At 42.2% G+C, this 24,765-nt stretch overlaps 1 protein-coding gene across 1 annotated transcript in view; it reads left to right on the forward strand.

The window, feature by feature from the left end:
* Positions 1–23,832, forward strand: part of LOC131849977 (protocadherin-16-like) — a 53,080-nt gene extending 29,248 nt beyond the window's left edge. Inside the window, exons 2-15 of the mRNA XM_059200117.1 lie at positions 4,173–4,262; positions 9,025–9,221; positions 10,964–11,164; positions 11,982–12,209; positions 12,888–13,079; positions 13,497–13,546; positions 13,614–13,716; positions 14,347–14,493; positions 17,458–17,663; positions 18,400–18,520; positions 18,601–18,746; positions 19,355–19,572; positions 19,898–20,130; positions 23,663–23,832. Of these exons, the coding sequence (XP_059056100.1) occupies positions 4,173–4,262; positions 9,025–9,221; positions 10,964–11,164; positions 11,982–12,209; positions 12,888–13,079; positions 13,497–13,546; positions 13,614–13,716; positions 14,347–14,493; positions 17,458–17,663; positions 18,400–18,520; positions 18,601–18,746; positions 19,355–19,572; positions 19,898–20,130; positions 23,663–23,743 (2,213 nt within the window). The 3' untranslated portion in view covers positions 23,744–23,832. The remainder of the gene's footprint in view (positions 1–4,172; positions 4,263–9,024; positions 9,222–10,963; positions 11,165–11,981; positions 12,210–12,887; positions 13,080–13,496; positions 13,547–13,613; positions 13,717–14,346; positions 14,494–17,457; positions 17,664–18,399; positions 18,521–18,600; positions 18,747–19,354; positions 19,573–19,897; positions 20,131–23,662) is intronic.
* The last annotated feature ends 933 nt before the right edge of the window (positions 23,833–24,765 follow it).

Raw genomic sequence — 24,765 nt, forward strand, 5'->3', positions numbered from 1 at the left:
CTTGAAAAAAAAAACATAAATTGAACTAAATCCTTTATTCTACATTGCCTTGTCTTTATCCCATTATTTGTGGTCGGCGCAGTATGTCATTCTCTTCCACCGCTCTCTATCGGCCGTCATATCTGAGCATACTCTTCTTTTATTCATATCATCTTTCACACAATCCATCCATCCTTTTTTGGGGCGTCCTCTCCCTTTCCATCCATCCACGTTCATATACACTTTCCTTAAGACATGATCCTCGTTCCTCCGCGTAACATGCCCATACCAGCTTAATATATTACTACAGCTTGTGTTATGGGTACAGACAACTGATACAAATACATAGTTATGTTTTTTTTCGTAAATACATACATATTATACATAGAAAATACCCACACCGCTTTACGTCCGATGGTCGCGGGTTCGATTCCTCGCACGGCACAAACATTTGTATTCATACTAAACCACTAGACCACCGAGATCGTCAAATCTACACATAGTGTTATATATATATATATATATATATATATATATATATATATATATATATATATATATATATATGTTTTTTTGTTCGTAAATACATACATACTTTTTTTGGCAGTATACACGTCAGCTACCTGCCAAAAAATAGTCCCAAAATAAGGAGTAACTTAGGCTAGTTTTATTTTAGAAAAATAAAGTTATTCCAAACGGACAATACATTCACATGTAATTATAAATGTATTGACTACTTGTACGAAAAAAAAATATTTTGTAATAGTTACTCAAATCATTATGAATTAGGTAGAGGTTTGTGTCATCAATAAATTTAAGATCGAAGCAGGTCATCAAATCATTCCAATACTTATAATATATATATACATATATATAAATTACCATTTGCCACATTTGTTTGGGAAGTTAAAACGAATTGGGACGGCCGTTGTGCCGATATATTAGGGTGGTGGACAGCCCTAGTTGAATGAATTAAATATTACGACATTAATATCGCCCGAATTACTTGGTTTTATGCAAAATACACTATTATATATATATATATATATATATATATATATATATATATATATATATATATATATATAGTGTATTTTGCATAATACCACACTATATATATATATATATATTCAATTCGTTTTAACTTCCCAAACAAATGTGGCAAATGGTAATTTCCGTTCAGTGGGCGGCCGAGCCTCCCCTCTCCCTTTGTCCTGGATAGATAAGTGCTGGAATGAACGGTGACCTGCTTCGACCACCATTAAACTTATTGATGACTACAAACCTCTACCTAATTCATAATGATTTGAGTAACTATTACAAAATATTTTTTTTTGTACATCAATACAGTATTACATGTGAATGTATTGTCCGTGTGGAATTTAACTTTATTTTTCTAAAATAAAAGTAGCCTAAGTTACTTCTTATTACATCAGCTACCTGCCAAAAAAAGTCCCGTCAAAATCGGTCCAGCTATTTCAGAGATTAGCCGGAACAAACAGACAGACAGACAAAAATTGTAAAAAATGTTATTTTGGTGTATGTACCGTATTTATATTCATAGGCATGTAGTAAAAAACGGTTTTTTTTTCAATATTACAAACACTCCAATTTTACTTATATAAACAAATGTGTAGAAAATATTTGTTCATGAATACAAATGTTTGTATTGTGTAGCTATAGTATTAAATACAAACAACAAAATAAAATGTTAATCATTAGTATCCTTATGCATTTGTTGTAAATGTATTTTAAAATACATTGCTTCTAAATGTTGCTATTTATTTTTAGTAGGCGCTTAAAAATGGAAAATGCCATTATTCTTACTAGACAGGGTTATTCATAGAGACTAGGTATCGTACCAAGCCAAAATCAAGTAAAATAGTTATAAAAAAATACCACTTTCACCAAGGAACCAAGTGGACATTTGAAAATAAATTTTGGACATTTGATATCAAATTGATCACTTAACCTCGCGTTTTGTGCAATCGTTTTAAAAATAAGATCTATTTTCCACTTTCTTGGAGAAAGTTATTGAGTTTCATGAATATTATCAGTATACGACAATATTATCTTATTACACTAATAATGAGTGCGTAGCGATTTCTATGTTGATTATCGCATGCCTCTTACTTGTTTTTTATAATAATTACAGTACATGTAATTATTATATAAAAACACAAGTTTCTTACTCATTCTTCTTGTGATGAATCTGCATTCCGAATGAGTGGTAGAATCAAAATATGACTATTCAAAAGTGCTTGTAATGAGTTTATTTGAATAAAGATTATTTCTATTTCTATTTCTGTACTACTTAATGGATTTATATTATTCTGTTTAATTCCGCTACATTAATCATCTAATTCGATTAAATCAGACATGGCGGCGTTCCGGCGTTCCTTGTCTTGGCGGAGACAGAACTCTTGGAACGCAAAGTTCCGCTTTGACTGCTCTCTGTGTACGTGGGCTCATAATCTTCGTAATTCTTAAAATTCATTACTTCCATTTTTTATACTGTCTTAGATTGTTTATGAAACAATTGAAGATAGGTAGCATAACAATGTGATTGATGGTAATATAGGATATATTTAACGACGATTTTATTTATATGACGATACTGTCCTTGCTGTTCCGGCTGCGGCGACCGCTTCACCTCAGTGTTGCACACGATCAGACCACCGAATTTTCAGGAGTTTCCGTAGGCTTTTTAAGTGAAAGCTATCCAATATGCGGATGTGACGACGATACACTACCCATGTCTCCGCAGAGTAGAGAATAATTTTCAGTACAGTAGCCATGTATACAGATATTTTAGTAGCCAATTTCAGGTCATGTGAGCGGAAAACTGATGCCAGCACCGACCCTGCTATTGATTTCGTTGTCGAGATCATGTTTCGAAGACAGTGTACTCCCCAAATAACGAAACTTTCCAACTTCCTTCAGAATGTCCTCATTCAGAATTGCCATGTATACCACATATAAACACATTTTATACTCTCTTCAATTATTCAAACTAATGAGATAAATATAGAGCCTCTTTTATTATGAAAATCAAATTCAGTTGCGTGTAATTCTAAAGGAATTTTGTTTAAAAATATGGCTGGTTTGAAATGTTAATTTCCATTTTCTATGGACAAAAGTCATGAAGTTTAAATCTAGATTGTGGAATGTTTTTATAGTAGCATGTTTTGTATGGAGGGGTTGGGGACACGTAGCCTTAACATAGTTGCCGGTGATGGGGTAGTTGCACTGGTTTCACTAATATGATTGCGCTCCACAAACGTGTGTAGGACATGTTGTTATAATGGAATCGATGACTCAAACACTCTACAGGACACAATAATGATATTGCTATATTTTATAAAATACTCTGACCAAATATTATAGTATTATATTATCATGTATATGTATGATCTTATATCTATTTAATATAATTACATTTAATTTATTAAAACTAAACCGCCTTTGAGTATCTCTGCACTCCCTACGGTTGGCTGGTAGAATGCTATCAGCATTAATCCCGCCTATTGTACAAAATCAATAAAGTTAAATAAATAAATAAATATTATAACCAAATAATATTTTTTCAACCGATTTCAACATGATTAGTATTATTTTTAGCCGATAGCAACCAGGAAGAAGATATTATTAAAGACTGGTCTTAATGATTATTTACAACTAAGTGGATAATGTATTAATTATATTTTTTCAAGAAAACTTAAATGGCAAACAATTGACGGCCCATCTGATGCAGTATGGCAACTGTCCCCTGTGGGGGGAAGGGGATTGTTAGATTACTAACTAATTAACTATTTGTTAGCAGTGGGATTATAAGTCCACTAATGTAGACTTATAATCCCACTGCTAACAATGTACCAAGTCAGGTTGACCTCCACGAGGTTCCCTCTGGAAACCATTGTGATGAATTGCTGGTGAATATGTCACGGTGGGCTAACTGATTTGACTTCGTGCTCATCTGATCACCCTCCACTGGTGCCCCGCCAGCGTAAACCGTTAGCGCAAAGAGTGCACCATTTCATTATCATCCATAAAAAAAACTGACCTCTATGTAATCTAATCTAATAATATCACTATAGATATAACGTCGTCGAAAGTGGTTTGTTTATCTGTATCCTGCTATTTTTAATGAGAACCAAAACCAACTGTTATTCAGGTGACTGTTTTATTTGCAGCTATCCAGGACAGTCGGTGCTACTTGATGAACGGCGGCGCGGTGGAGAGCTTCTTCATCAGCGAGGACCTCCCCGTGGGCAGCATCATTGGTATGTGGTCCCCATATATTGGGTTATTTAGGCTATTGTCAAATACTTGAACCTGTAGCACTGCGACCTACATAGATCTATTGTGCTCGCCCTTTTTCAAAGTACGCTGTCCCTATATAACTCATATTTAACATTTTTTTTTTAAATACAATTTTCCACAGAACAGAACACCCCAAAGTAAGCAATGTAACACCAAACTTACTCACCTTTGCTCAGGAATGTCACGATGTGTAGTACTGTTTAGTGGCCACGCACTCTACAGTGTATGTATATTTTCATAAAAACAATTATATTGTAGCTAGTTGACCCCGTGAATTACGTTCCGCCTCAAAATTAAATGTCAGAGGTTTTTTGAAGTTTACTTACCCAATAAATTTCTGAACGCACCCTGTTTGACAGGTATCAGCAGTTTGTACGGGAAAATAAAATTGTTGTTTTTACTATTTTACAAGCAATTTCTTCATATTTTATCACTGTTTAAACCTTCCCTTGTCTTCCTTGAATATTACAAGACCAAAATTAGCCAAGTCGGTTCAGCCGTTCTCGAGTTTCAGCGAGACTAACGAACAGCAATTCATTTTTATGTATATAAATAATTAAATTTATAATTTTCTTGTTTTATATAGTTAAAAATACCTTCTCCTTTTTATTACAGTTCTTATTTTTTTTTTATTATTCTATATTCGAAATTTAAGTGGCCATATGTTTTATTTGTGGCCAGTATTACCAAGCGCCCTTTGCTATAGTATGTAATTTTATGTTATCTGTGGCTATAGTAAGCAAGTCGGTGATACAACCTGCTTAGACTAAGGAAGTTCGGAATACGGAACAAATATTTTACCTCTGAATACTGATAACACGAACTTAGTATTGACCATTAAATATAACGTAGACTCGACAGACGATATTCATCAGGGGCGGATCGTGAATTTGTGGGGCTCTGTGCTAAATCGACTTTGGGGGCCCACCGACCAAAAACAAGCGACCACAAATTCCCCGTTCCTTTCGATAGACGCACACTTGCATGGGTTCATTAATCTCAGGGTTGCCAACTTTACGATTTTATACGTATAATTAGTAAAAATCACGGAATCTTACCACGTTTTATATTTATTTGCTGAGTTACCGATATTTGGTCAGTGTTTCAACCACCATGATCACGGGTAAACTGAAGATACAGCGGGTAGATGGAAAATGAAATCTTTATATGGGCAGACATATGCGTCTACCTTCACACGTCTTAGTTTGTTGCTACTACTGGAAGCCGTGATTTTTACTAATTATACGTATAAATAATTTACGATTTTTTTAACAATCTAGATATTTATTTTGTTATATTCTAAATATAGTTTCAATGGGGACTCGAGGCCCTTTGTATCCTCGGGGCCCTGGGCTGCAGCCCAAACAGCCTTTAGGTAGGTCCGCCCCTGATATTCATTATGGTTTTCTTAGAGAATATTTCATCACATTAAATAAAGTTAGCGGACATTACGGAACTGGAATGAATTGATGTTCTCCAGCCATTGTGTTGTAGCCGTTAAAGTACAATAGTCAATTCAAATGTTTTCAATTATGCATTTTTTAAGAGTTAGAAAGTTTTATAGGAATGTAATATATTATTGCATAGCACAATAAAGACGTATGCGGTTAATTTTAGGGTTGCCAAGCCCAAATTAAAAAAACCAGGATCAATAGTTCAGAGGATCGGAAGTAAAGCGATGTGATAAATCGTTAGACCACCGACTGTCAGACTATATCCAGTTATAACAAGCACTAACAATCTGTATCACTAGGTCGTTTGTATAACAACTCTATCATGTTACATCACATTCGTATTTTTTTTAGAGGATGATAATGGAATGATGCACCCGTCTACGCTAATGGTTTACGCTGGCGGGGCACCAGTGGAGGATGATAAGATGAACATGAAGACAGATCAGTTAGCCCAACGTGACAAATTCACCGGGTATTTATCACGATGGTTTCCAGGGGGAACCGCGTGGAGGTCGACCTGACATGGTACATTGCTAGCAATGGGATCATTAGTCCTTCACATTCGTGTTATAGTAATTCATTATGTGATAACAATCCTATCAACTATCATAAGGGGCCATCTGACATTCACGGGAGGCTCGAAAAGTTCAAAGCTCGAAAAGGGGGTTCGGTAAAAATAACGAAATATCACAAGGGGAATGTAGTAAGATTCGTGTATTCATCAATGCGCGATTTCAGGACTGAAAAACGGCTTGTAGGGTACTTTTCTGAAATAAACTTATTTTATACTTTTCTAAAATTTTCTAATATAAAATTAGATTACACTAATCTAATCTCAAATTTAAAAAACTAGGATTGGAATTTCAAAAAACCAGGACTATCCAGTTTAAAAGCAGAACGCAGCAATAGTGTTGCAATAGTTATATTAATATTTAGTAAAATTCAAGTAATTAATATAATCAGGTTTTAATAAAACGTATTTGATAAAATATACTGTTGAATATCAGTAATTAAGAGGCGCGCATGTTTTAATAACCCAGCACGCTGACAAATAACTATTCAGGACTTACCAGGACACTTCAGAAACTAGGACATGTCCTGGGAAAACAGGACGGTTGGCAACTCTACTCCAAAGTGACAGGTCTACAGATTTTTAGTCCTTCGATAGTTTTATATGATGCCCGATTCCTTAGATAATAATAATAATTTTACACAATTGTAAAATAATTAAGAGGCAGATTATTTTAAAAACCCAGGATGCTGATAACTATTCAGGGCATCCCAGGACACTTTGAAAATAGAAATAGAAATAATCTTTATTCAAATAAACTCATTACAAGCACTTTTGAATAGTCATATTTTGATTCTACCACTCATTCAGAAACTGCTTAATCGATTTTTATGAAATTTTATATGCGTATTCAGTAGGTCTGAAAATCGGCTACTATATATTTTTTCATATCTCTAAGTGATAAGGGTTGTCCATGCATAACATTTTTTGGATTCTTTGGACAACATTTATTTTTTTATAATGTGGCATTAAAAATACATAAGACTCTAAATGTTCAAAATAGAAATAGAAATAATCATTATTCAAATAAACTCATTACAAGCACTTTTGAATAGTCATATTTTGATTCTACCACTCATTCGGAATGCAGATTCATCACAAGAAGAATGAGCAAGAAACTTGTGTGTTGCTCTTTTTGATAGATGTTTTTTTTTTTATATAAGTAATTACAGTATAACAAGTAAGAGGCATGCGATAATCAACATAGAAGTCGCTACGCACTCATTATTAATGTAATCAGATAATATTGTCAGTGCTATAGATTTAAAGTTTTTCTTTAAAAACATTATTATCGTTAATGAATTCTTCAATTTTATAGTAAGCTTTTTTTTGCAAAGGAACTGTTTTATTTGACATTTAAATCTTTTTTCTGGCAGATTTATAACAGACTCTGGTATTTTATTGTAAAACCTTACGCAATTTCCATAAAACGAATTACTAACTTTAGCCAAACGACATATAGGTAAAACTAGGACATGTCCTGAGAAAACAGGACGGTTGTCAACTCTAGTTAAATTGAGTGTTACCGCCATGTTTTTGGTCAAAAAATCTTCACCTGCCGACTACGTGTTGTTTATTAGCGTTGTGGTGTGGTGAGTTGGTCAGTATTCATGATAATGAGGTCAACAGTTCAGTCCTCAATAACGTTATAAGAAATTTTATTTTATTTTTTATTGCGGACTACTTCTTTATAAATCTTTATATTATTGGCCTATTCTATATTATTATATTTATTTTAAAGACTAGCTACTCGTCCTGGCATTGCCCGGGTACCTGTATTATACATATAAACCTACCTCTTGAATATACCTATATTTAAAAAAAAAACGCTTCAAAATCCGTTGCGTAGTTTTAAAGATTTAAGCATGCATAGGGACAGACAGCGACAGCGACTTCTTTTTATACTATGTAATGATGCGGATATGCTTAAATCTTTAAAACTACGCAACGGATTTTGAAGCGTTTTTTTAATAGATAGAGTGATTCTAGAGGAAGGTTTTTGTGTATAATACATGTACACCCGTGCGAAGTCGCTACGAGTAGCTAGTTTTTATTTTTTTTTTCTCAGGACAATTCACACAGCGCCATCTAGACCCAAGTTAAGCTAGCTAAAGCTTGTGTTATGGGTACTAGATAACTGATACAAATACATAGATATATATATATTTTTTTTAAATACATAAATATTATACATAGAAAACACCCAGACCAATATAAACAATCATACCCATGAATACAAATGTTTGTGCCGTGCGAGGAATCGAACCCGCGACCACCGGTCGTAAAGCGGTGTGCTAGACCACTGGACCACCGAGGTCGAGGAGTTAGTTCCATTTCGCCCTTATTCCTGGTATTATTCTGTATCTGAATTTAGAAGTACAGGTTATACTGACGAAGTAATTCTAAATGTCTTAGTATTATAAATAGTTGTGAGAGTTTAGGATAAGCTACTTATATTCAAAATTCAAATTCAAAATATCTTTATTCATGTAGGTCTATTACAGACTCTTATGATATGTCAAATCTACCGTCAGTTCGGAATGATATCGAGATGAGAAGAACTAACAAGAAACTCAGCTCGTATTTTTTCAAATAATAGTTGAACATGTTTATGATAAATACAGTTATTAAAATTCAAATTTGGGAGAATAGAGTGACCACCAGCATATGCTATATCTGGATATGTTTGTCCATCAGGAACATTGAGCGTAAACGGGGACCCGAGTGAGAACGGCGACATAACCCTGAGACTGCAGGAACGTGAGGCGGCGGTGGGTATTGCCCCCGGCTCCAAGAACCTGACGCTGCTGCGCGCGCTGGACCGCGAGGAGAGCCGCGGACCCTCCAACGTGTACGTCAACGTGAGGTGCGACCGACGCCGTACCACCGACCCGGTATGTTTTTTTTTTTGGATGATAATGAAATGAGTCACCCGCCTGCGCTAACGGTTTACGCTGGCGGGGCACCAGTGGAGGATGATAAGATGAACATGAGGTCAGGTCAGTTAGCCCATCTTGACAAATTCACCAGGAATTTAACACGATGGTTTCCAGGGGGAACCGTGTGGAGGTCGACCTGACATGGTACATTGCTAGCAATGGGGTTATCAATCCACATTACTAACAATACCCTTCCCCCCGACCCGGTATGTTACCATGACTTTACCGTTTACCTTTCACCAATCCACTTTTTAATGGAATGGTGCACCAGTCTGCGCTAAAGGTGCAGGTGGGATACCAGTGGAGAATGATGTATGAACTTGAGCTCAGGGAGGAAATCATACCAGTCACCAATCCCTTTTTTTAATGGAATAGTGCATCAGCCTGCGCCAAAGAATTGCTCTGGCGGGACATCAGTGGAGAATGATATGATGAAGTTGAGGTCAGAAGAAAGACCCCTTCCTTCTTCTGACCTCAACTTCATTGTTAGTAATGTGGACTGATTACTAGCAATGACCTCGTGCTCATCTTATCATTCACCACTGGTCTCCAGCCAGCGTAAACCTTTAGCGAAGGAAGGGAAGGAAGGAAGGAATATTCCATTATCACCCATTAGAAATAGAAATAGAAATAATCTTTATTCAAATAAACTTAATAGAACACTTTTGAATAGTCAAGTTTTTTTATTCTACCGCTTATTCAGAATGCAGATTCATCACAAGAAGAATAAGCAAGAAACTTGTGTGTTGCTCTTTTAAATAAATATTGAATTAATTATATTTAATTAACAACAAGGATTAGGCATGCGACAATCAACATAGAAACTGCTGCGCACTTAATCTCTGTTCAATCAGATAACATTGTCAGCGCTATGAATTTGTTAGAAAACATAAGGTCAGGTCAGTTAGCCTATCGTGACAAATTCACTATAAATTCTACGATGGTTTCTACGGAGAATCACGTGGAGGCAGTCTGTCATACATTACATTAGTATATTGCTAGCAATGGGATCCTAAAACCACATTACTAACAATCCCCTTTTCCCCTTAATAATCCATCTTGAACCCCAACACACAATCATAAGATTAGTAATGTTTTTCCTCAGCTGAATTTATTTCTTAATCCTGTATTTAGGGGAATTTCCAAATTAAGTTTGTTGATAATCTGCTATTATTGTGTATTGTGTGTACTGAACAATTGTATTTAGAAAAAGTATATATAAATCTAAAATTAGACTTAACTGTCTACAGTTAAGTCTAATTCTAGATTCTCTGGGCAGCATATTTAGAAATTATTCCGGAGGTCAGCTTATTTCTCAATATTATATCAAAAGTTAGCGGCCCGAATGAGTAGTGAAAAAAAAGACTATTCTAAAGTGATATAGTTTATTTGAATAATTTTAATTTCTAAATTTGTCTATAGTTTAAGTGCATCTTTAAGTAGAACATTGAAAATGTACATATTATTACCTCAGGAGAGACTATTTTCTTTCAGCATATATTTGTCTACTGCTGGACGTATGCCTCTTGCATAATTTTCCACTTCAGTCTGTCTGTGGCGTGTCTTGTCCAGGTCGGTCCTGCCGTCTTCCTGATATCATCGGACCATCTGGCAGTTGGTCTGCCTACGACTAGAGAGACTATTGCAGACCTACAATTGAGTAATACTTACGGAATTCTCCTCGTGGTGGGTTGCAGAGTTTCGTGATCCCGGTGTCGGTGCGCGTGTGGGACGTGAACGACAATGCGCCATCGTGGGCGGGCGCGCCGTACAGCGTGCGGCTGTCGGAGCTCACCGCGCCCGGCTCGCGCGTGCTGCCCGCGCTCAGAGCTACCGACGCCGACCAGCCCGGGCCCCACGCCACCGTGCACTACTCCGTGCTGCCGGGGCCGCACAGCGTACGTACTCCACACGCTGCACTCTACGTACTGTACACTATACGCCGACCAGCCCGGGCCCCACACCACCGTGCACTACTCTGTGCTGCCGGGGCCGCACAGCGTACGTACTCCACACGCTGCACTCTACGTACTGTACACTATACGGCGACCAGCCCGGGCCCCACGCCACCGTGCACTACTCCGTGCTGCCGGGGCCGCACAGCGTACGTACTCCACACGCTGCACTCTACGTACTGTACACTATACGGCGACCAGCCCGGGCCCCACGCCACCGTGCACTACTCCGTGCTGCCGGGGCCGCACAGCGTACGTACTCCACACGCTGCACTCTACGTACTGTACACTATACAATTACACCGCAAATTGCACATTACTACAAACCACATACTTAACACCCATTCCCAAATTAAAGAAAAGATAACAGTTTCAGCAAATAACATAATTCAGTTATCATAGAAATGAAGCAGGGTCACAAAAAATCAAAAATTCGGTAAACATCTGGCATCATTAACAATAGATGCTTTACCTAAATGACTTAATGGCATAATCACCTAACGTACCGCTAAATATGTATGTATAAATATGTATATTTGTAGTAATATACTTGCTTGACTACTAAATCATATCTTCTTAATCTGATAACGGATGACCTTTTTTTCCCCAGAATATCTTAAGAAAGAAATAACAACAAAAAATATAAAATAATTAATACTGTTACAGTGTTGGTGTTTTTAGAAACACAATAATGGACTTCGCAATTTTAATTACATAAATAAAATGGCCTAATGGTGCTTATTTATAATGTTATCCTCAGGAATACTTTGGTTTCGCTAACGAGTTGGACAGCGTGTTAATGGTGAAGAAACCCTTGGACTACGAGACTTTAAGAAACTTCACTGTAACGTTGCGAGCTCAGGACCATGGCACGCCACCCTTGCACAACGACACACAGCTGTACGTGGAAGTGTTGGATGCCGATGATCAGAACCCAAAGTTTTCTCATGACCACTACTCGGCGATATTGCCTGATAATGCGCAAGAGGTAAGCTGTAATATTTTCCGTCCATTATTTATATTACCGTCGAAATTTTGGTCATCTATTTTTGGTAGTTTTGTATTGGGTACTCTAATTCACATGATTAGAGTTTCAATCCGAAACCGATTAAATATTTCCTCAACTATTAATTAATTAATTAATCAGATAACATTGTCAGCGCTATGAATTTGTTAGAAAACATAAGGTCAGGTCAGCTAGCCTATCGTGACAAATTCACTAAATTCTACGATGGTTTCTATGGAGAATCATAATCATATTTCCTCAACTAGTTTAGGATACATACCCCGCAAATCTGCCAATTATTTCTGAAATGTTCAAAAATTACATATTTTGATCAATTTATCCTTGAGGACAATTAGACGATTAAGAATAAGACGAATGTGAAGGATATTCAATTCATATGCTATATTCGTAGTAATATGACCAAATCATATATTTATTAGCAGTTAGTGGACAGTCAGAACTGAAGGTCTCAGTCTACGTCATCTATAAATTCCACAGTTTGTCTTCGTGTATACAAATCTATTACAGAAAATCTTATAAAAGTCCTAAAATAGTCCACGATGTTTCTGGTCTCCTGGTATCCGCATCTAATTTTGCTTTGTACATGTTATATTAGTAGTACATAAAAATATAACTATATTCTTCTATTAATATTTTCAGGGAACAATATTGGAGACTTCCCCAGGTCCAATATCAGCGGTGGACCAGGACGTGGGCATTAATGCTCCACTGTACTACTCGACGTCTGGAGACAACCGCGAGCTGGTAGCCGTGGACCGCGACACCGGCCGAGTGATGGTCACCGCCAGGCTGTTGGCCGAGCGGCAGCTGCCTGTCACCATCGTCATTAAGGTTATTCAATGAGGTTCTTGATTCTTATGGATGATAATGGAAAGGTGCACGCGTTGTTCTAACGGTTTATGTTGGCGGGGCACCAGTGGAGGATGATAAGATGATCATGAGGACAAGTCTGTCAGCCCGTCGTGGTAAATTCACCACGAATTTATCACGATGGATTCCAAGGGAGGTCAATCGGACATGGTACATTTCTAGTAATGGAGTTATTAGTCCACAGTATTAACAATCCCCTACACCCGGTCACCTCGACTTGTTCCTGATATGCGAGTTAGTCTTGAAAACTAAGCCAGCTTATTCATTGAACTCTATAACGGCTTGGTTCGCAAGAAAGGGGCAGTGACAAATGAGAGAGCGTGGTATTCCGCGTAGACGATTGGGCGTTACGAGGTGATATGATGATTGTGTTTGCAGGCGACACAGGTGGACAACGCGGACCGGTACGCGCTGGCGACGCTGGCGGTGCGGGGGGCGCGGGCGGCAGCGGCGCCGGGGGCGCCGCCCGGCGCCGGTGCGCGCTTGCCGCCGCGCGGCGGGGGGGGGGGGGGGGGGGGGGGGGGGGGGGGGGGGGGGGGGGGGCGGGGGCGCCGTGCTGGCCGCGCTGCACACGCTGCCGCCGCGCGACGCCGCCGCGGTCAGTGACTCCGCCGTGTGTAGTCGACGCCGCCGCATCAAAAACGTGTGTATCCGGGGTGCGAGCGACCAACGCGGCCATAGACATATCAAAAACTATCCTCCAAATGAGAAAATAAAAAATAATAATGAATAATGTGAGCTCACTCAACACCGGCAATCCGGCTCGAAGGATCAAAGTATATATGTATAAAAAAACCCACAGTTACATAATAGACTGTGAGGAAATAAATAATAATTATAAATAATAATGTCAGCCCACATCCGGCTCGAAGGACCAAATTATGTGTAGAGCTTTAAACACAATTCCACGATAAAACCGCCTGAGTTGAATGCAACTTAACCATTATTTTTATTGCTAGTAACAATATAATCAGATTAAGTGGATTATGAGTTGAAATTGTATGTGTTGGTAATAAGATACAGCGCAGTAAGCATGCATAGCATCTACTAGCCTCCTTAAAAGATTCTAAAATCCGGATATCCACATCTTCATTCACGAGTCGTGATTATTAAGGCAACGAAAATTAATCATTATAATGATACAAACAACAACAACAAACAAACAAACAAACAAGTACAACAAACAAACCGTTGTATAACTTTTTAAAGTATACCTCTTGTGTTGCAGAGCCCATTACAATTTTACGTGTCGGACCGTAGCTTCTTGGAGAAGTTCGCGATCAATAGCAACGGTGAAGTTATACTGCGCCGCGCACTCGACTATGAAACGACAAAAGAGTATTTTTACCAAGTGATGGTCACTGACGGAGTAGCTGTGAGTATACCATATCATGTGCTGTGTTTAAGACAATTTACTATAGAGGACCCTACAATAAAACACACAACTATTTACACTGCGTATATTCGTCATCGTCTTGACCAAAAAGCGATGAAAAAGATTTTTTTCGGATTACTCTAATGCTGTTGGCCGCAGCTGGCCTTTACAGCTTCACAGACGATAGGGGCGAGTACAGATGGCACTCCAAACCAAAGGAAGGACTTATGGAGTGGCTGAAGGCCAACTCCCGCCTGACGGTTTTGAACCTCGGTTCAGGCCGTCGTAACATCGATCCCCGTTGGAATTGGATGGAGGATCAATCGTAGGGGAAAAAAGAATGAATACAATTCCAGTCCAGATATATCTGTCTAGTATTACGTATTGCCGATATATTAGAATAGAATAGAATAGAATAGAAAATCATTTATTCAAATAAACTTAATTTAAGCACTTTTGAATAGTCATAACAATTTGTTTTTTATCTACCACTCGTTCGGAAAGCTGTCTCATCACAAGAAGAACGAGCAAGAAACTTGTGTGTTGCTCTTTTAAATAATCCTTGTAAGTTTACATTTACAAGTCGAAACGTGTGAATACAAACTACCAACAAGCACTAATTTTTGGGTCAAATATAATCATGCAATAAGATTTAATCAGTCGTAGTGATAAGAGCAGACCAGTCCCTACAAGCAGCACTCGTTCACGAGTATGACGGATGAGCCAGCCATCACTGCGCTCGACCATATTTTAGGGAGCCCATTGACCCGGCCCACCACGCCGCCACATGTCTGGACATTTTAGTGAGCATGACTACTCATTCCACACGACCACGTCACAGCTATAAAAATTACTATATGGTAGTTACAGTATTCGCACTTTACATAAGGATGCATGCGGCAATCAATACAAAAGCCGCTACGCTATCATATATCAAGAAAGCAGTATGAAAATTAAAATTATAACGTTGTCCGCAAATAAACTTATTCTTGCTATATATTGCTATCATCTATAAATTCATCTATCTTATAATAGGCTTTTTTACATAACATTTGTTTAATATAAGATTTGAATTGCCTCTCTGTAAGATTTAGCGTAGACTCTGGCAGTTTATTATAGAATCTTACGCAATTACCATAAAATGAATTACTAACTTTGTGTAGACGGCATTTAGGTAAAATTAGCTTATTTTTATTGCGTAAGTTTCTACTTGTACAGTCTTTAAGTTTCTTGAAACTATCTAAGTTTTTTCTTGTATACATAATATTTTCATAAATGTACTGTGAGGCAACGGTGAGGATATTTGATTGTTTAAACTGAGCTTCATTTATCTGCACAGTTGAAACTGAATTATTATTTGGCAAAGTTGAATGATCACATGTACAATGTTTAGTTAACGACTCAAAACGGTCAGCATTGTATTTACTGACATCAATCAAATCATCCATTGCTAAAATATGCTCCTGGATTTGTTTTTGTGAGATAGTATACTTGTTATTTAAATCATGAAGCGATGATTCTAAACTCTTTATTTTTGAAGTTAGGTAACTTGTATCCATGTCATATAACTTTTGGCTTTCCACTAGTTTATTACATACTTATTAATATAATCATGCAATTTTAAATTGTTTAAACTAGTTTTTTTTCAGCAACTGACCATTTTTGGAACGTTTATATAATATACTCCGAGTCTTAGTTATAAACTTTTTTAATTTTAAATATTTTTTTAATTTATTATGACTCAACATACATATGTTATTATTATAGTTGCCCTGTGATGTGTCACTAGTAAGGTCAATCACAACTGGATGGCTGCATGGAACTGAAGTAGAAGGAGGCATACAGTCGACACTAATAAGCTCATCATATAAATTACTAATCTCATTACTTTGTTGAGATTCAAATTTTGTGTCAAGATCATTAATTTTAAGATATGCCTGCTTTAACTCAAGCTCCAACTCAGTGATACGCCTCAAGGCTTGCTCATGTGTATCACTACATTGGTGAAAGCTACTTAATAGTTCTTGAAGCTGATTGCTGCTCAATAACTTCCTGATGACTATTATAAAGTTCTGACAATTCAGATTTTAATTGTGTATTTTTATTTATAATTTTTAAAATTTCATCTTCACTCTCTTCTCTCTCCCTGATCAACTTGTCACTGAGATCTTTGGATGCCTGAAGTTCTTGTAGGGCCACTTTAAGCTTCATCTCTGTCTAACAGCAGTTTGGAACGGGTAAGATAGTGACATTATTAAGAATATAAATAGTTACTAGGGAGAGTGAAGTGAGCTATTTCTAAAAGAAGCTAAGTATTACAACGAGAACAGCAGCTGAACCTTACTATACAGTTTAAGTGTTAAAATTGTGAATAAATTCTCCTAGGTATATTATAAACAAGTTATATTTGATAAATTGATAATCTAAATAAACGTTTTAACTGAATAACGAAATAAATGTAGATAAATTGTGCTCTTTCCCTTTAAATTATAATAATACAAAATATAAAAAGACTTACAATTAAATTAGTGGGTATTTTTTTCCTTCGACGTATGCAACAACCGAACTTCACTATAATTATTATTAATTTAACTTAATATGAATATTTTATGTAAAACTTGCAGTGATTATGAGTTTCTTGGAATAAATCCAACAAACAATTGCAAAATAATTTTGAATAAAACTTAGTTGTTCACGAACAGTTTGACAGATGGCCGGTACACTATTTGTAATGTCGATTTTTGCAAGTAATACACCACTAAACTGTACACAAACAACAATCGACACTAATTACACTATTAGATCACTAATAACAATATTGAAATTATAATATTTGTATGATAAACAATTAAAATTTATTTATTATTACGGCCAGCTGAAAATGACAATTGTCGTCGGTGTTGCCAGTCGAAGAAAAAAAGAAAAAAGAAAAAATTAAATAAATGTAATATCAATCGATTGCAGAACGATACAGCTACCATCAATATAACAGTAGTGAACGTGAACGAGTGGGAGCCTCGGTTTCGACACCCACAGTATGAGTTCCGTGTGGACGAGGAGGCTGCGAGCGGAGGCAGCAGCGGAGGCCTGCTGCCGGTCGGGAAGCTGGACGCGTACGACGGGGACGCCTCCGACACTGTCTCGCTCACGCTGCGTGGTACTCACGCCAGGTGCCTATTACGCAGTATTTTAGACTCATGAAATAAAAATAGAAATAATCTTCATTCAAATAAACTTAATATAAGCACTTTTGAATAGTCAAGTTTTTTGATTCTACGATTTCATGTTGCCGAAAAACTCCCTAGTAAAAGAAACGGACTAGTTAAACTAATACTATATAATATAACTATACAATAATTAGCGTCTAACCTGAATATTAAACAAATTCATCATCTAGTCAAGATTCCTGTTTTAATATCCCATGAGAAAAAGATATAGAAATATACAGAAAAATTTTTTATATAATAACTTTGTATTTTGTTTTTCTCGAGATTAGAATAAAAAAATTTAAAAAGATAACAAATTGGCATTTCGTTGCAAAAATATGGCAAAAAATTTTATTAGCGGTATTTCGGAAGCTGCAGTCCGTTAAATTAAATTACAGAACATTTCAATATTGCATTATTTCATATTATCTATGGTCAAAATTTAATTCTGAAACTTTTATCTTTCCTCGACTTTTAACTTTCTTAGACATAGACACCTATATAAATACCTATGCATTGTAAATAAAATGACTTTTAAAAAAAAGTAATTCAATTGAGTTTCTTGCCAGTTCTTCTCAATTAGATCTATGTATATACCGAACTGGACGATAGGGAAAAAAATTATAATGTAAAAACTTGACGTTCATAAGCGGCTAAAATGTCCTACATGAATAAATGATTTTGAATTTGAATTTGACAGCATGTTCTACATCAACGACGCCGGTGAAATGTTCCTGCGTGCGGAGTCTCTGGCGGCGCTGAACACGTCCGTGCTACACGTGGTCGCCACCGCGCGAGACTCGGGTTCTCCGCCGCGGCAGGTACGTCGCTAGGGACGCTAGGTACGTCAGTCGCATTCGGTATCAGTTCAGCTCGTACTTAACGTTGTGTGTGTGTGCAGACGTCGGTGCCTGTGCTGGTGCACGTGGGCGAGCGTCTGCTGCGCGGCGCCCCGCGGCCCGCCGCCGGCCCGCTGCTCGCGTGTGCGGCCGCCCTCGCGCTGCTCGCACTGCTCGTGTGCGCGCTGCTCGCGTACATCTGTCGCGCGTGAGTACCCGCCCCCGCCCCGCGCTGCTCGCGTACATCTGTCGCGCGTGAGTACCCGCCCCCGCCCCGCGCTGCTCGCGTACATCTGTCGCGCGTGAGTACCCGCCCCCGCCCCGCGCTGCTCGTGTGCGCGCTGCTCGCGTACATCTGTCGCGCGTGAGTACCCGCCCCCGCCCCGCGCTGCTCGTGTGCGCGCTGCTCGCGTACATCTGTCGCGCGTGAGTACCCGCCCCCGCCCCGCGCTGCTCGTGTGCGCGCTGCTCGCGTACATCTGTCGCGCGTGAGTACCCGCCCCCGCCCCGCGCTGCTCGTGTGCGCGCTGCTCGCGTACATCTGTCGCGCGTGAGTACCCGCCCCCGCCCCGCGCTGCTCGTGTGCGCGCTGCTCGCGTACATCTGTCGCGCGTGAGTACCCGCCCCCGCCCCGCGCTGCTCGTGTGCGCGCTGCTCGCGTACATCTGTCGCGCGTTAGTAACTCCTTCTTTCCTTCCCCACCCACTTTGCTATTGATTATCGTGTCATATTCTGTTTTGGATATTTATGCGGTAAGAATGCAAAGATTGTGAACATTATATAATAGAATCAAATTAATCTTAATGTTTGATACAGGAGGCGACGATCGAAGCAAGTAGCGAGCAGCACTCCGCACAAGAACGGCGGGTTCGTCGCTCACGAGAAGGTGCAGCCGGCAGGCGGCGCGGGCGCGGCGGCCGGCGGCGGGTCGGGCTCGCTGCTGAGCGTGTCGGCCGGCGCCAGCACCATCCTCGCCAACTCCTCCTCCAGTCTAGACTTGCGGGACACGCTGCCTGACGGACGGAATTCGAGAAGTGAGTACTGTTATGTTATCTTTGAATGAGTTGTGATGTAGAGTGTGTAGATACATCACTTTAAGTGTTATTTAATGAGAGTAATGTGGTATGAGGTAGATGATATCTGTTGTAACATTCGGATGTGGAAGAATATAGTTAAAACTCTATTATATCCAGAATCTATAAAACAGTACCATTTGAAGTGTTATGGTAACAATGTAAACGTGAAATTGATTGAACCACTTAAAAATTTTATGAATCTGCGTCCATCGAAAAATTTGTTGTTGTTCTGAACTGCTAGAGCTTCTAGGTGGTCAAATATAAGTGTGGGGGGTATGTGCAGGCGGCGCGGCGCGGTCGCGTGCAGGCGGGGGTGCGGGGGGTGCGGGCGGTGCGGGCGGTGCGGGGGGTGCGGGGGGCGGCGCGGTGGCTCAGATGAGCGACCACCTGGCGGCGGGCGCGGGCCGCGCGGGCCGCTCGGGCGTGGCGTGGCCCAGCGCCACCATCCCCGCGCGCGTCAAGCAGCTCAGCTGGGACGACCCCCAACAGGTGCGCACTCCTCACTACACACCACTCGTGCACCCTCACACACTAAGTATGCGGGGGGCCCGGCCGCCGCTCGGGCGTGGCGTGGCCCAGCGCCACCATCCCCGCGCGCGTCAAGCAGCTCAGCTGGGACGACCCCCAACAGGTGCGCACTCCTCACTACACGCGTCGTGCACCCTCACACACTAAGTATGCGGGGGGCCACGCCGCCGCTCGGGCGTGGCGTGGCCCAGCGCCACCATCCCCGCGCGCGTCAAGCAGCTCAGCTGGGACGACCCCCAACAGGTGCGCACTCCTCACTACACACCACTCGTGCACCCTCACACACTAAGTATGCGGGGGCCACGCCGCCGCTCGGGCGTGGCGTGGCCCAGCGCCACCATCCCCGCGCGCGTCAAGCAGCTCAGCTGGGACGACCCCCAACAGGTGCGCACTCCTCACTACACACCACTCGTGCACCCTCACACACTAAGAATGCGGGGGGCCACGCCGCCGCTCGGGCGTGGCGTGGCCCAGCGCCACCATCCCCGCGCGCGTCAAGCAGCTCAGCTGGGACGACCCCCAACAGGTGCGCACTCCTCACTACACACCACTCGTGCACCCTCACACACTAAGTATGCGGGGGGCCACGCCGCCGCTCGGGCGTGGCGTGGCCCAGCGCCACCATCCCCGCGCGCGTCAAGCAGCTCAGCTGGGACGACCCCCAACAGGTGCGCACTCCTCACTACACACCACTCGTGCACCCTCACACACTAAGTATCTAGGCGTGGCGGGCCCACGCATCCCCGCGCGCGTCAAGCAGCGGACGGACGACCCCCAACAGTGAGTACTGTTATGTGCACCCTCACACATCTTTGAATGAGTTGTGACCATCCCCGCGCGCGTCAAGCAGCTGTGTACGACCCCCAACAGGTGCACTACACACCACTGTTATTCACACACTAAGTATGTGGGGGTAGATGATATCGCGTGGCGTGGCCCGGCGCCACCATCCCCGCGCGCGTTAAGCAGCTCAGCTGGGATATCAACAGGTGCGAATCTATACACACCACTCGTGCACCCACAGGTGTTATGGTAACAATGTAAACGTGAAATCCCCGCGTTATCAAGCACTCAGCTGGGACGACCCCCAAAGAATGATTAACAGAATGAATCACACACATTTTTGTGCAAGCGCCACCATCCCCGCGCGCGTCCGCATCTATCGGAAAATTTGTCGTTGTTCTGAACCGTTAGCGTCATCACACATGTAAGTGTGGGGAGTGTGTGCGTGGCGTGGCGCGCGCGCGTCAAGCAGCTCAGCTGGGACGACCCCCAACAGGTGCGCACTCCTCACTACACACCACTCGTGCACCCTCACACACTAAGTATGCGGGGGGCCACGCCGCCGCTCGGGCGTGGCGTGGCCCAGCGCCACCATCCCCGCGCGCGTCAAGCAGCTCAGCTGGGACGACCCCCAACAGCTGCGCACTCCTCACTACACACCACTCGTGCACCCTCACACACTATGTATGGGGGGGGCCACGCCGCCGCTCGGGCGTGGCGTGGCCCAGCGCCACCATCCCCGCGCGCGTCAAGCAGCTCAGCTGGGACGACCCCCAACAGGTGCGCACTCCTCACTACACACCACTCGTGCACCCTCACACACTAAGTATGGGGGGGGCCACGCCGCCGCTCGGGCGTGGCGTGGCCCAGCGCCACCATCCCCGCGCGCGTCAAGCAGCTCAGCTGGGACGACCCCCAACAGGTGCGCACTCCTCACTACACACCACTCGTGCACCCTCACACACTAAGTATGCGGGGGGCCACGCCGCCGCTCGGGCGTGGCGTGGCCCAGCGCCACCATCCCCGCGCGCGTCAAGCAGCTCAGCTGGGACGACCCCCAACAGGTGCGCACTCCTCACTACACACCACTCGTGCACCCTCACACACTAAGTATGCGGGGGCCACGCCGCCGCTCGGGCGTGGCGTGGCCCAGCGCCACCATCCCCGCGCGCGTCAAGCAGCTCAGCTGGGACGACCCCCAACAGGTGCGCACTCCTCACTACACACCACTCGTGCACCCTCACACACTAAGTATGCGGGGGGGCCACGCCGCCGCTCGGGCGTGGCGTGGCCCAGCGCCACCATCCCCGCGCGCGTCAAGCAGCTCAGCTGGGACGACCCCCAACAGGTGCGCACTCCTCACTACACACCACTCGTGCACCCTCACACACTAAGTATGCGGGGGCCACGCCGCCGCTCGGGCGTGGCGTGGCCCAGCGCCACCATCCCCGCGCGCGTCAAGCAGCTCAGCTGGGACGACCCCCAACAGGTGCGCACTCCTCACTACACACCACTCGTGCACCCTCACACACTAAGTATGCGGGGGGCCACGCCGCCGCTCGGGCGTGGCGTGGCCCAGCGCCACCATCCCCGCGCGCGTCAAGCAGCTCAGCTGGGACGACCCCCAACAGGTGCGCACTCCTCACTACACACCACTCGTGCACCCTCACACACTAAGTATGCGGGGTGACACGCCGCCGCTCGGGCGTGGCGTGGCCCAGCGCCACCATCCCCGCGCGCGTCAAGCAGCTCAGCTGGGACGACCCCCAACAGGTGCGCACTCCTCACTACACACCACTCGTGCACCCTCACACACTAAGTATGCGGGGGGCCACGCCGCCGCTCGGGCGTGGCGTGGCCCAGCGCCACCATCCCCGCGCGCGTCAAGCAGCTCAGCTGGGACGACCCCCAACAGGTGCGCACTCCTCACTACACACCACTCGTGCACCCTCACACACTAAGTATGCGGGGGGCCCCGCCGCCGCTCGGGCGTGGCGTGGCCCAGCGCCACCATCCCCGCGCGCGTCAAGCAGCTCAGCTGGGACGACCCCCAACAGGTGCGCACTCCTCACTACACACCACTCGTGCACCCTCACACACTAAGTATGCGGGGGGCCGCGCGAGCGTGATACTTCAATAACAGCAATAATGTGAAATACAATCATCATTTTTCATTCCCAAGAAATAAAATAGTGACACACCACTACTGTAAAAAAGCCAAATATATAATCAGTCTAAGTTATTAGCGTAGTAATACTAGACTTAATCTTTATTTTATCTGTGGTCATTTATAAGACAAATGTCGATAATATGATAAACGTGAATTATAATGATTAGAACTCTTCTCTCCAACAAAAAAAATCATCAGAGCAAATCCAAAGCTTTATGTTCAGTCTTCTTCAAGACTAGCTAATACTTTGTCTACGTTACATTTTCCCCGTTTTTACAGCATTTTTCATAACAACCACTCCACTTCTATTAGTTACAGTGTGGTGTGGTATATAGCCTATAACATTTCTTGATAAATGGAAGAATAAAATATAAAAGAATTTTACAAAAAAATACAAAATCAGTGCAGTAGTTCCAGAGCTTACCCCCTACCACCTCACAAATTTTAACTCTTTATATTATAAGTATAGATTTAATTACGTGACATCTACAGCAGCAATCATGCTAATATCCATAGTGACAGTGTCACATAGTGATTTCCTTACGGTCTAATGATAACAATGTGCAGGACAGCGGGCAGGAGGCGAGCCCGCACGACGCGACCAACCCGACACTGGCCGATCACATGAACCTCACCGTCTACTTCTGAGCGAGCCGGAGCCCGAGCCGGCGCCTCCACCTGCGCCGGCGGACAACACTCTCTTAATAAACTTCCATTCCAAACCACCAAACAACCGCCATTTGCCACCAGGTCGTAATTCTGCACTGATAACTCGCACCATACCGCGTCGAAGTCGCATACCTTCTAAAACTTCCTCTAATTTAAATTCTAGTAAGGATAGAAAACATTTACCCAGTACCTATTCACCAACAACATTACCAGGTCAGATCGATACTAATTTACCTATAAATACTTCAACTATAGCAGACGATACAGAATTAGCTAACACAGCATCATCAAATGCAAGTTTACGAAAAAGAAATGAGCGGCGTGTACCTCCAGCTGTACCATTAAAAAAAACTTCTTCCAACTCTTCAATACCGAGATTAATTGGGAATTATCTTCCCACAAGTTCTGCGTCCACTCCTGGGGCACCTACTTCTAGAAGACCGGCGAGTGCCTCTACATCTAAGTCTAATGCAAACTTATCAAAACGAAATGGACCACCATTAGCGGCCTTGCGAGATATGGATAATGCAAAAAAATTGCTATCAGATTCCGATCATGCTAAGTTGACAATTCGTTCGTTGCCAGAAAGTCGTTCGGTTCCAATGGCGATAATTCCCATTACTTTGAATCAAGGTCCTCTGTCGATTCCTTTGTCTTCTGAAGAGACGAGGACCAAGTACGCGGTGCCAACAACCAGTCCGCGACGAACCCCAAACTCCGCTTCCTATGCAACCATTAATCCTCAGAAACTGAGGACCATGTACGCTAGAGCTTCCATGTTTAGATAGGCCACAGTAAACTCTTCCATTGCGAAATTTATGTTTATATCAATTATTTCGGAAATTTATAATATTTTATTATACGTGTCAAAATTAACAGCTGACACTGTTCCGTGTAATGATAGAGTAAGAATAGAATATCACCAATCCTATTTGCGTCCAGGATCTCGTAAACCCTCTCGTAAACCCAAATAGGAGAACAAAGCACGTCCTACTAGTGCA

Source organism: Achroia grisella, unplaced genomic scaffold (genome assembly GCF_030625045.1).
Source record: "Achroia grisella isolate CSIRO2021 unplaced genomic scaffold, CSIRO_AGI_Agris_v1 utg1112, whole genome shotgun sequence".
Lineage (NCBI taxonomy): Eukaryota > Metazoa > Arthropoda > Insecta > Lepidoptera > Pyralidae > Achroia > Achroia grisella.